General features: G+C 41.8%; 1 protein-coding gene across 6 annotated transcripts in view; it reads left to right on the top strand.

The window, feature by feature from the left end:
* LOC100774346 (rap guanine nucleotide exchange factor 4) overlaps window positions 1-13717 on the top strand; it is a 295338-nt gene that overhangs the window by 229757 nt on the left and 51864 nt on the right. For all 6 annotated transcript variants that reach the window (XM_027420185.2, XM_027420190.2, XM_027420187.2 and 3 more), the window contains 5 exons: window positions 1496-1572; window positions 1894-2040; window positions 4342-4457; window positions 9551-9639; window positions 11684-11762. In XM_027420185.2, coding sequence (XP_027275986.1) covers window positions 1496-1572; window positions 1894-2040; window positions 4342-4457; window positions 9551-9639; window positions 11684-11762 — 508 coding nt within the window. The remainder of the gene's footprint in view (window positions 1-1495; window positions 1573-1893; window positions 2041-4341; window positions 4458-9550; window positions 9640-11683; window positions 11763-13717) is intronic.

Here is a 13717-nt window from a genome sequence, read left to right as displayed (position 1 = left end):
TGTAATCCCAGCACTTGGAAGAAGATGGAAGTAGGAGGGTTTGAAGTTCAAGGTCATCCTTGGCTACATAGCAAGTTTGAAGCCAGTCTGGGCTACATAAGACCCAGTTACAAAAAGTTTAAACTAAGTTTTTAAAAAACAGTAACTAATTTGGCTTATGAAATTTCTTCTTACAGTTATATTTAAAGTATTGCGTTTCACATCCTTCTTCACCTTGCACCATGGGCTCCAAGCCCAAGAGGATTTCTTTGCCTCTTGTGTGAATCATATGGTGCATCTCTCTAGAATTCAAGCTGTCCTTCAGTCCTGTGATCATACCTGGAAGCAAGATATTCTGATATTAATAGATGCAAGCAGTATTGCCAAAGCTGGTATTTTCCGATAGTCCTACAAAATCCTCCTTCAGCTGTTGGTGTTAAGGCCAGGAAATTCCCCCTTGCCTAATCTGTGGCAGAATCAATATGCAAAAGTTCTCAGGGACTCTTCGTCAAAGAGAAAAGGGGGGCTAGACAGAAACGGGCATGTCCTAAGCCTGGTGACACAGGCTTGTTAATCTACAGCAATTAAGCAAACTTCCAGGAAAATGTGGCTGTTTGTTAGCTACATCACAATGGTTAATGGGAAATATGAATTACAGAAGCACAATGAGTTTTGAAATTGTATCTTGAAATGCCTTATTTTCAGCCATCGGGAATACTATTTGTAACCTTGTTCCCTCCTTCAGCAAGAAACTCACTTCACTGCCTTTTCAGAATCACGGTCCTACTTTTTTTAATTTTTGTCTCCTTAATTCGTTTTCATTTAATTCTTTTTTACTTGTCTTTTAGTTCTTTTCATTCAAACTCATTAGTTGTTTTCACTATACTATGAAATATTTAAATGTCTTGGATGAAAAATAGACTGTTAAATATTTTATTTTTAATCAAACCCTCCTGTTTCTACTAAAGCTAAAATATTTTCCACACAATGAAACTGCCCACCCCCCACCCCCAGCTGTCTCTTGTTCCTTCCTTTAATCTGCTCTTCTCTCATCTCCCCCGAGGATGATCCTACTCTGGATATATTGGTTATCATTCAAACCAATTAAAAATATAAGCATAGGTATATATTTATCAACATGCTACAGCACTGATTTGCCTGTTTTCAAACTTCACATTACTGGTCAGGTCACTTTTAAAGCCTATTTTCTACAGCACAATGCTTTATGAATTGTGGGGAAAACATGCATTCCATTAAGATGTGGATGGCTGGTAAATTGATATCCAGTAAAAACCTGTCTTTCAGAGCAGAGCAAATAGTACAGTCTCTTGTCCTTTTATGTTCTATAGAAAGACAATAATATTCCACCTGAATTAGTTAGGATTTGCCAGTAAATTTTTTTTGTATTTTATGTGTGCATAATTCTGGGGACTTAAAAGTGATGATTTGATAAGCTGTAATTTATATTGATGTGCTTCTATTCTTGTCATAAGTCTCTTCATCTTTTTGTGTCTAGTGTTTAACCAGGGGGAAGAAGGTACCTCCTGGTACATTATTCTAAAAGGATCAGTGAATGTAGTCATTTATGGCAAGGTATATATCTATATATATCTTCTTCTTTCTGAAATTTTGATTGTACTCCATTTGCTAGTGTGCCTCTAAGTAGTAACAAACATTGCTACAATTGAACTTACCATGGCATTGTTACTCCATGTAGAAAAGTCATAATTTCATATTTGAGCATGCATTTTCTCAATTATCACACTGTGTCATTCATTGACTGTATTTACTCTGTGAAAGAAAATTTGAGCCATTTTAATTTTATTGCATAATACTAGATACAGTGTTTGGAGGGGCAGGGGAGAGGAAGGAGGGTGTTTGATCCATTTTATCTGAATGTCCTGCTCTCCCCAGGGTGTGGTCTGCACCCTGCACGAGGGCGATGACTTTGGCAAGTTAGCTCTCGTGAATGATGCCCCACGAGCCGCCTCCATTGTTCTTCGAGAAGATAATTGTCACTTCTTAAGAGTTGACAAGGAAGATTTCAACCGGATTTTGAGGGTGAGTTGAAAGGGCAGACTTTGGCGAAAGGATATCCTATTTTTCCCCTTCTTGAATAAGAAAGGATTTGAGCGGATTGTTCATCCCACAGGACTGTGGCAAAGAGATGTTTGAACAAGCTTTGTTGTGAAACAAGCATGTTCAGTGTGCTGGTGTACATTCTGGGGACCAGCTATGGACATTAAATATTTTGCTTGACCAAATATGTCTGCACATGCCTATACTGGTCCATATGAATGGACAGTAATAGCAGTCACCTTAGCAAAATATCAAAGTCTAACAAGTGTCTCGATAATCTCATGTACATCCTTTTTTTGTGCCCTTTTCTACCATACTGTCCAACAGAGTGTCCAACATACTTCCCTCAGCCGAATGTTTGTTTTTCTAGGGTCCACATTCTATCTCTTCCCAAGTCTGAACCTTTCTCAAATCATCAGACTCTTGATTTCCTGAGTGCTTGTTAATGGAAATCAATGCCTATTATTTCCAACAAAGTATATTCATTTCCTAGGCAGTGGTGGCCCACACCTTTAACCCCAGCACTCAGGAGGTAAAGGCAGGAGGATCTCTGTGAGTTTGAGGCCAGCCTGGTCTACAACAGAACAAGTTCCAGGACAGCTAGGGTGACACAGAGAAACCCTGTCTTGAAAACCAAAAACAACAAACAAAAAGTATATTCATTCAAGGGCTTTATCTCAGATTGCTTTAAACTACAGCTGTCACAGATACTGGCAAATAGGTGAGAGATTTGGGAGGTGGTGGAGCAGCCGAATTGCTCTGAGTTGGTTTGATGAAGAGTCCCATACAGCTTTTTAAAGTATCTGTAAGAGTGGGAGATGTTTAAAAAAAAATGATTCCTGGTACCAGACAAGCTCACTGTGTCCCTGTCCTTCCATGTGCCTGAAGCCCTGGCCTCTGCTCACAGCACTGCTAACACACTTGGTCACAAAGCAAAGAAAATTAAAGTTCATACCATTGAGAGGGTTAGAAGCGTGGCTCCACTGGTAGAGTGCTTGCCCCTCAGGCCTGAGGCACACGGTTCAGTTCCCAGTACTGTATGAAGCAGGCATGGTGGGACACACACATCAGCTCAGCACATAGAAGGTGGAGAGCCTGTAGGATCAGAAAATCAAGGTCAGTTTCAGCTACATAGAGACTTTGAGGTTAGCCTGAGACATATGAGACCCTGTCAAAAATGATGATGATGATGATGATAATGAAACTAGTAATAATAAAGTTTATACCATTGGATAATATAGGGGAAGATATCACAGGATCTTAATTTTATCCTTATCGTGTCTCATTTAAAATGGAGACTAATATTAAGAAAAGGTAGTAAAAATTTCAAAGTAAATATTTTAAAGTATATTAAGGATTAGGTGAACCTAACTCTGAAGTTTATACCCATGGGGTTATGCTCTGCCAAAAAAAAAAAAAAAAAATCATTTGGAAGAGTCATAGTTGGACCATTTTATCACTGACATCATTTATAAAGCTGTTCAAAACAACTGAAAAGGGCTTGGATCACATTTCAGTTTGATTTTGGAGGAACTGTTGCATGGGCTTGGGGAGATGGCTCAGTCGGTAAAGCGCTTGTTGCGTAAGCATGAGGACCTGAGTTCAGATCCTCAGAACCTACCCAAGAAGCCAAGCACAGCGGTGTGCATCTGTAACCCTGGTGCTGGGAAGAGAGACAGGTGGACCCCTGGGCTTGCTGGCCAGCCAGTCTAGTTGAATCTGAGAGCTCCAGGTTTAGCGAGAGACTGTCTCAAAAAACAGATAGAGAGTGGCTGAGGTGTAGACCTCTGGCTTCTGCATGCACACTTGCACAAGTGGAGTGCACACAAAGAAACATGGATGCACATAAACCCCGATGTGTCAAAATCAAAACAAAACAGTTGCTTAATTAGACAGAGGTGTCACTCCTAAGGGTCACAGAGAAGGACTTTGCTGCAGCTGAGTGCAGTTTGCCACATATTTTTAGGAGGAACAAACGCCTCTGGTTTGCTGTTTGCCTGCTCCTTGCCCTTCCCCAGAGATTTCTCAGAGCACCACAGCCACACCAGGCTCCACAGGAGCTTTTCTGAGACTAGGGTAAAAAGCAGAGTTTTCAAGCCATATGCTTCAAACCTCATCTGGTCCTCCCTCTGACCGTTCCAGCCCTTGACTTTGAAAATGGCTTAATTTGTAGACGCGACAATTAACATCACAAGCTCCAAATGAGTTTCTGAAGCATTGGAAATTTCTGTCATTGTCTGAGTGAACAGCAGCATCTGTATGTGGTATAATTTGTGTTTGCAGGACGTTGAGGCGAATACAGTCAGACTTAAAGAACATGACCAAGATGTCTTGGTGCTGGAGAAGGTCCCAGCAGGGAGCAGAGCTTCTAATCAAGGAAACTCACAGCCTCAGCAAAAGTATGTTTGCATCCAACACTGTAATTGCCAGACTATGATTAACCTTTTCACATGGTATCATTTCTACAATAGCATGTTCTCCCTTTGTGTGGAAGATGGCAGTGTGTATGACTTTTTTTCTCTCTATTGACTAATCACACATCTTGTGGCGTATAATGCATCCATTTCTGGCACTGCATTGAGCTTGGTGCTGTGTAGAGTAATGCCAGAGAGAATGTTGTCCTCTGAAGCCTCTCCCTCCACATTGTTCAGCCATAATAGCTTCAAAAAGAAGATTCCCTTGAGAACAATGCCAGTAGGCATGCCAGGCAGCTCAGGGTATCACAGGTCCCAGTGATGAGAATCTGTGGTGCCCTAGGGACATTTCTCATAAAGCATTGCACCTTGTTATTGGAGTAGCCAAGCATCATGGATAAAACTCCGATTTTGAATTGATAACATGTACTATCTCACTTGCTTCCTGGGTGCTTATTCTTGCCAGCAGCAAATGGGAATTTCGGTTCACATTTCTTAGGCTTCTCCTTTTACTCAAGTCATTTCCAGCCATTCTGGGTTCTGTTTCTGCTTTTGCTGTAACTCCCTACCTGGGGCTGTTTCATGAAATGTACCAACACTTGAGTGATGAGACAAAAGACTTAGAAATGATCCTCTAGGAAATTGGGGCTTCTAGATTCTTAAGTGGGGATTCATTTTCAATCTGTGTATAAGAAAAGCAAATGAATGTTTGTTTGCTAAAGAAACATCACCAAATAACATGTTGAGAGAGCATTTCTCTTTGTTGCTGAGTAAAGTGGGGTTCCCTTTATCAGAGCACTCACCAAAGCTGATGCGTTTCTATTGTTTCCACTAAAAGCCTATGGCTCGAATGTTTTCATCAGGGTAAGTCAACACGTCTGAGAAAAAGACAGGAAGAAACATATCATTAAATAAGCACAGTATGTTTTGCAGATTTTATCTAGTCCTTACTTACAGCAACCCCGTTAAGGGATGGAGGCATTTCAGCTCTCATTGGCAAGTGGCTTGCTCAAGGACTCGGAACTCCTTTGGGATTCCTTAGAATAGCGGCTCTCAACCTTCCTAACGCCACAGCCCTTTAATGTAGTTCCTCATGTTGTGGTGGCCCTGACCACAAAATTGTTTTTTGCTGCCGCTTCGTAACTATAATTTTGCTACTGTTATGAATCATAATGTATCTGATATGTGACAGAAGGGGTCACAACCCACAGGTTGAGAACTGCTGCCTTAAAGGGAATTTCAGCTTGACCAGCTCTCTGCTCCTCTCACTTTCTAGCTTACAGTAGCAAAACAGAGTAGAAGGGTCCCGGCTCCACGAGTCCCAAAATACTCAGAGAATAGGTGATACATCTGAACGTGTCCACATGATTTCCCCTATGGTTATTCCTTAAACAATCCAGAATAACAGCTATTTGTATCACATTTACTTTCGGTAAATATGTGGTACTGTCAGTAATCTAGAGCAAATCAAAGTATATGGGAAGATGTGTACTATGCTAATTTGTATGAAAGCCATGAACAGCTGCATGTTTTGGTGTCGATGTGTGTGCTGGTACCAAACTACTCACATAGAGAGTGATGACTGTAGGTAAACACTGAATCTTCAACACTCCATGGGAAATGCTGCAAACCAATGTATTTTAAAGGGGGTGGCACTAAAAAGAATTGTGTAAAAATCTGTTCTTTCACTTATAAAACTCTAGACTTATTTTCCAGATTTCTTTATTATTTATTAATTATCTTTGCTTTTATCTGTTCTTTTTGTATCAGGAATTGAACCGAGGGCCTCATAAGTGCTAGATAATTGAGCTGTGAGCTATGAGCTATGGTCCCAGCCCTATTATCACTGTTATTACCCATTTTTTTGGCAGTTGTCTTTGTAGCCTACTGAGGAGGATGACAATGGCAACTTTTTCTGTGTGTGGGGGGAGGGCTTATGCTATGTCCAAAATTTTTATTTATAACTAGATGATTTTGCAGATGGCTACATTCTTAATACTATCTCATGTCTCAAGAAAATTGTGGTATCTGGAAAATTCTTCTTAATTTTGAAACGTTTTGAACAAGAGATACCCTGAGGCCTCTTTCATACACGAGGGAAGAATCAAAAGCCTGTGTTTATTACAAGCCTTCTATTGAGGGTGCCTTCCAGTTTATAAATTCAGTGGAATGAAAAGTCAAACTAAAGGCGGTATAAAAGAAGACACCACGTGTCTTACATTTATTTTAGTATCATATCAATTTTCCATTTGTGTCCTGTCATCCAGTCCAAATTTCTTATATAATTCAAAGATAATGCACACTTGCATGTTTGCAGCAAGCTATTTATGGAACGTCAATCAGTGGGTACAAAGCAATGGACCACACAGTCAGCTCCCTAAAGAACAGAAAACTGATCTCTCAAAGGGCCATGTCCCAAGACTGGTCAGAGTCAAGGGGATGGTCCCTGTAAGTAAAATTAATGGCTGACGTTCTCATCTACTTCAAGAACATGCTAACGACCTGTCTGCAGATAAACATACTGTTGAGGGTGCCTGTCTGCAGGTGTTCCTTTTTAACTCAGAGAATATGGTCTTATTGGTGACAATAATGTTACTTTTCTGATTTACGTTTCCCCCCTGAGAAATCCAGATTAGCTGATGTCTATACATTAAGCTTTCAAAACTACCTGGCTCTACCCAAGCCACTGAACCCTGAATGTCACATCAATGCTAATATCAAGTTAGTAGCTGTGATGATGGAGTCACGGTGACATTCCCTTAGGTGGATGTCTTGGGTACTGGGTTGTGAGGATTTAGTAAGACAAGAACTTGAAATGACTGTCCTTGGACTGATTTCCCTTGCAATACTCCCACCTTGGTCACAGGAAGATCCGCTTTGCCATTCCTCCTCCCCGGCCCTTGCTTTGATTGTTCTAAATACAGACTTGGTATTAGGAGAAGATTTCTTACTCACAAGTTCAGTACAACCTGCTGGCTGATATAAGGTAGCCAACTGGTGTGTGCTTTTGACTGGAACGGGGGCAGCTTTTCCTTGCTGGAAACTGACAAGAGTTGCACTCTATGGTGCTCTCAAACACTGATGACCCCACATAATGAGGACTCAGGCAGTAGCACCTGCCTGTTGCTGGTGTGAAGTAAAGCCAGAGCCTGATGTTTTAGGCAGAACTGGAGCCATCTAGAAGTTTCCATGCCCTCTTTTTCTCTTCAGTCCCCAGCCCAAACTCCTGAGTTCTGTGGGTCCTGAAGCTAGATAAGGAATCCACAGAGCTAACCACTAGAGGGAGTCAGGTACCCAAGAAAGTTCCTGTGGGGTGTGACTGGCCAGGCAGCAGAACAGTCTGCCTAAGGGAAGTCCAAACAAGGAGAACCATAATGTAAACACAAACTGCTTCAGAATTAAAGTTCTGACAAAGGGGCCCATTACCAGTGGAGCTTGCTCACCAGACAACATGTGAAGTAACCCACTCACTCGGCATTCAGTTAAAGAATGCATTGATACTCTTATTTAAATACAGATTGCTTTCCCAACAGAAAAGAAAAGCCCCCTCAGAGAGGAGGACTCTCAATGAAATGGAGAATTTCCTGCTCAGAGTGAGCTCCTGGCAGCCAGGCCTGGCCTCTCCACCCAGAGCATCTTGCTGCATAGGCAAACAAAGCAAAACAAACAAACAAACAAACAAATAGCCCACGCAATCACATTCCCTAAGGCTTGCCAAATAGTTTCCCCATCAGCAGAGCAGAGGTAATATTAACTAGCAGGAGTAAGTGCAGGTACCAAATCTAGCCCCCAACTAGTTTGGGGGGCATAGTCAACACCAGGCAGGTAGAGAATGCTCTCTCCACCACCCCTCCATTTCCTAGTTAATGTGACCATAGGCTCCTCCTCTGACAGCTCACCTGGTGAATCATATATGGCTCAGTAGCAGAGCACTTGCCCAGCACGCACAAGGCCCCGAGTTTGATATCCAGGGCTGCTTCACACGCTCTGTTTTCATATACAGAGAATCACATGCTATTGTGTCTCTTTCATTCTTTGCACAGGAGTTAGACCCTACTGACATTGCAGGTGCTCTTGCCATCTCTCCACAGTCCCAAACAGGCAAGAGAAGCACACTGGTGCAGAGGTGAAGGAAGCTGGGTTCTCGCTGAGCTCCATTCTCTCTCTGCTATCGGAACATGAGAGAATGTTCTTTGCAGTGTTATATTCCTTTCCTGTCGTTTTGCCAAGCAGGAAGGCCAGGCCTAAGTTCTGGCTGAGGTGCACCTTTATCGTCTCCACGGACTCTGCCCACCCCCATTTACTCCTGCTATCATTTACTGTTGTCCATTGTCTTCACTCTGACTTTAACTCACATTCGATTTTAAAAGTAAACCTTCTCTTGTGGACTGGACAGCACCCTGAGGAGAGCCCCTGAAGTAATGACTAATGTAGCCCCCTATAATAATTCATATTTGGCATTGAATAAGTTACATATAGTTTGCTATTTCTGATTTACTTCCCATTCACGATGCTCCCTGGGTTTGTTTGCTCGCTGGCGCTTGGGGGTTTGTTTTCTTTTGTTTTATTATTAGCTGATTTCCAAAGCACATAGCAGCGTACAGTTGGAAAAGACAGAACATTCCAGAAATCAGCGGGGAAATCCAGTGTGACACTGACATTTTCTATGAGTGACCCATGTCTGGATAACCCAGCCCACCATTATTTTCCTTCAGCAGCTCCCCTCCCTGCCCTGCCCTGTCCTGCCCCAGGGATTATAAACTTTTTATTCTGCCTCCGATTAAGGCTGACCTTTGTCAGCTTCAGCTGTGGGAGCTGCTCTCTTAGATTCTCCTTTAGTACCACATGGGGGGGGGGAGAACATTTAGTAACTGCTTCTATTGACTGTTTTTCTATTGCCTTCTTGTGTTCTTGGGCAATGTACATGGTCTCCCTCACCACAGAGAACATACTAGTCACAGTCACAGTAGTGTATGGTTTCCCAGGATCTCAGTTTTCAAAAACATACACCAGTAATGTGTTTCTCCCAATGAATGCTCACTTGTGTAAAACTAATGCCCCTTTTATCTCTTGTCCAGGTATACTGTGATGTCAGGAACACCTGAAAAAATTTTAGAGCACTTTTTAGAAACAATACGCCTTGAACCATCTTTGAATGAAGCAACAGGTAAGCATCCACAAGCCTTTTGTAGGTCAACAAAGTCATGTACAGAGCTGTGAAGAAAGAAACCAAGATTCTCTCTAGAGCTGCCAAGGCAGTTCTAGAGGGGCGTTGAGTGCATCCGTTTTTAAAGAGCACCCCTGGTCAGTGCAGAGCTGACCTATCCCTAGATTGATGCGGTTTCAGTCAAGGACATCAGGAGCAGCCTTTCACAGACATCTGCTAAAATGCCATTCAGTCTCATCCCCCCTCACACACACACAAGTGTCTACTAGTTTCCCTTTAAACCCAGCCTAGTCCCATAGAGCATTTGAAGCTGCCCACCTTAAGGCTAAATGGTTCTCTCTGTGGTTGTGGAGTCTTATTCCAGAGTGTAACTAAATACCACCTGTATTGGTTTACTGACAGCTGCTCTAACAGCAAATGCTTGAGACAATGGCATCTGGTTGTCCTACAGTTCTGGAGGTTAGACATCCAAGATGGTGGTGATAGTAGGCTGATTTCCTTATGAGGGTTGTGGCAAGAGTCTGTTCCAGGCCTCTCTCCTAGCTTCTGGTGTCCTCCGGCAATCTTTGGTATTCCTTCACATGTGATGTACCACCCAGTGTCACACTTGCAAGGTCTTCACCTTGTGAGTCTTCACACAGTCTTCCCTCTGTGCATATCTGTCTCTATGGTCAGTGTCCCATTTATTAAACAACAGCAGTCATTGGTTAGAACCTACACTAGTTACTTACTTTGACTCGGTGGTGTCTTCAAAGATCCTGTTTCCATATAGAGTCATGTTTGGAGGTCAGTCCTACAACATATCTTTTGTGGATAACAAAGTTCAACATATAAACGTCCTTATATCAAATAAGCCTTGCTATTATGACCCAGTATTGAGGATAAACAAGACAAATCTCATGAGTGAGTTGTGTCCAATGTTATATCACTTCCACATTGTGGATGAATTGGAAGGAACAGCCCACAGCCAACCTTTTCTTTTTACTTTCTTATGTTGCTGGGGATCAAACCTAGGGCCTCAGATATGCTAGGCAAGTGCTGTACCACAGAGTTACATGGCCCAGTTAGGCATTCAACTTAAAAGAAAAACCTATGCTATTTGCCTGTCCCTATGAATAATGTCATGTGTTAATGTTTTAAGCAGTCCCCTCCACGGAGAACATTTCTCACTATAAGAAATTCACAGATTTATCCCAGAAACTTAGCGGTAGCTCAAAATCCACTTAATAGCTGATCTTGGAAATATACTCAAGATGAAGACACCATTATTATGTATTTCTTGTAACTATGTTACCACTGACTTCTTAATCTCCTCTTGGTGCCTTATTCTGTGAATTGATTATCTGAGATTCTGCAAAACAGCAAATGACCTGGGAAGTAATTGACATAAAGCCAGGGACCTAGCCCCCTGGCCTGTTCTTCTCAGAGAAGGGTTGGTTGAGTCGGTCCAGGTAGGATCTTCGATGGATGCCTTGTGTCAGGTGATGTAAACAGGAGATCACTCTCTATCCCTCAGGAAGCTTAGAATGTGCTGGAAGACACAAGGAAATGTAGAAACAATTTGAATTTAAGGCAGAATGCGGTCAGTGCTTGGGGGCTCTGAACAAGAAGACTCAAGAAAATGCCTCAGAGAGTTTAGACTTCAAAGTGGCCCTGAGGGAAAGCTGGTGACCATTGACTAGAGTTGTTGACAAAGCCTTCCATCCCAAAAGACAAAATTAGCCGAGGCATAGAAGCAAGGAAAGAGGGACCATGAGTCTGGGCTCTGCTCTACTTGATGTGCATACATGGACTGGGAAGGTAAGGTCTAAGAGTTTGGGTACAGTTTTTCCAGGGTCTTAAAACAGAGTAGCAGGGAATATCTGAATATATCTTAGCAAAAAAGAGAAAGCTTTGCTGAGGAAAAAAAAACAAAAAACAAAAACAAAAACAAAAACAAAAAAAACAAAGTTCCTCTAACTCCTCTAACAGGCATTTGTAACCCCAAGTAAACCAAAGTTTCAAGGCCCACAAGAATTAATCTCTTCTCTCTTCACACTTCCAGATGCGGTTTTAAATGACTTTGTTATGATGCACTGTGTTTTTATGCCAAATACCCAGCTTTGTCCTGCCCTGGTGGCCCAATATCCTTTTGCTGTAGTAAGTGTCTGCTCTCAGAAACACCCCACATGTATCTGGCCATTACCTCATTCCATCTCCTGAAGGTAAGTAAGGCATGGCTTAGGCAGTGATGTAGTTTTTATTCTTATGAGACGCCAACATTTTCCCTGATGTAAACAGACATCTGCCTTTTCTTATCTATGGGTTTGTTTCTTTGTTTAACATTATTTTATGTGCATTGGTGTGAAGGTATAAGAGCCCTCTGGAACTGGAGTTAGACAGTTGTGAGCTGTCATGTGAGTACTGGGAATTGAACCCAGGTTCTCTAGAAGAGCAGCCAGTGCTTTTAACCACTGAGCCATCTCCCCATCCCCTTATCTATGGGTTTTAGTAACTGTGTGAAGTATAAGCCAATTTATCAGTGTCTCAGTCTACTTTTCCATTTGCTAGAACAGAATTCCCAACACTGGGTTGTTTATAAAGAAAGGAAGTTGATATAGCTCCCAGTTCTGGAGGATGGAAATCTTGGGAACCATGCAGCTGCATCTGCCAGGGCCCTTGCACTGTGTCATAAAATGACTAAAGCAGAAAGGTGAGCAGGCAAAAGAGAAAAAGAGACAAAACACAAAGTGTGGCTTCACTTCTAACAGCCAGTCCTCACAGTGACTGGTCAGTCCCAGAGAGTGAGAAGTCCCTGAGCTCCATGAAGTATTAGCCCTGCCCCACAGAAAGAGACATTAATCTATCCGTGAGCACAGCACCTCCATGACTAATTGCCCCTTGAAGATTCCACCACTTCTTAAAACCTCACAATGTCAATCAGTCTTCAGCTCGGACATCAGAGAACCTAACCAAAACCATGCACTCAGGAAGGCCAGGCCGACATCTCTTCCTCGGTTGATTATTTTCCCATTACATAACATTGCCTTAAAACAAAGATACAATACTGGAGATTCTCAGGACAGTCCATTAGGCAGCTCAAAGACTTCGTTTGGTTTGGTTTATGGCAACTTTTCAATAATGGTGTGAACCAACCTATTGGTAAGCATTGGTACTGTAAGCATTCAAAATGTTAAATTGAATAAAAAGTAAATTTTGGGGCTGGAGAGATGGCTCAGAGGTTAAGAGCACTGACTGCTTTTCCAGAGGTCCTGAGTTCAATTCTCAGCAACCACATGGTGGCTCACAACCATCTTTCATAAAATCTGGTGCCCCCTTCTGGTGTGCAGGCAAATATGCAGACAAATTGTATATGTAATAAAAACAAGTAAATAAATTTTAAAAAAGAAGTGAATTTTGTGAATGAATTTTTACCTTGATTTTGGAAAAGACACAGAAGCATGTTTTCCAATTCTGCTCATTTCTAAAGTCACAGAAACTTAGACCCCCCAAAACACTTTGCCCTTCTTGAGCAATTAAATATATTCAAGGAGACTGTCTCTTTATTTCTTTTTTGAGCAACCCAATCAACATTGCCATGTTTTCCTTTTTCAAAATTATAATTGTCCTACCTCATTCTCATTTTCTTGCTCACCCATAATTCTCTTTGAAGTCAATAGAATGTGTGAGAATGGGAGATCTGAGCTGAATGCACTACTCAGAGGAAGCTGCAAGAGTGAGATTCGGGTGTTTATTTGCCTGGAAACTATATTTCCAAGTAGTGACAGCTTAATGAGTCTTACCTATATTATGTATTCTTTCTGGCTCATCTTCATTTTTGTAAAGTAAAATTAACATATTCAGAGTCTCTTCATGCTCTCTTCACTCTATACGTGCTGATCACTACGAGGCCTCCGAGATTTGCTGGAAGGAAAATAAAAACCACTACTGAACTCAGCTTATTTTTCTCGGAGGTTAGCATGCCAGTAAGCCTAAAGCAAGGGAAACCAAAAGGAACTGGGAGTAAAGGTGGGTCAAGCCCTCGTCTTTCTAACTTAAAGCTCATACATGAAGCTTGTGTCTGTCTCTTCATTTATTA

Source organism: Cricetulus griseus, chromosome 6 (genome assembly GCF_003668045.3).
Source record: "Cricetulus griseus strain 17A/GY chromosome 6, alternate assembly CriGri-PICRH-1.0, whole genome shotgun sequence".
NCBI lineage: Eukaryota > Metazoa > Chordata > Mammalia > Rodentia > Cricetidae > Cricetulus > Cricetulus griseus.
The sequence above is the reverse complement of the archived record's forward strand: the minus strand, read 5'-3'. Positions and strand labels throughout refer to the sequence as shown.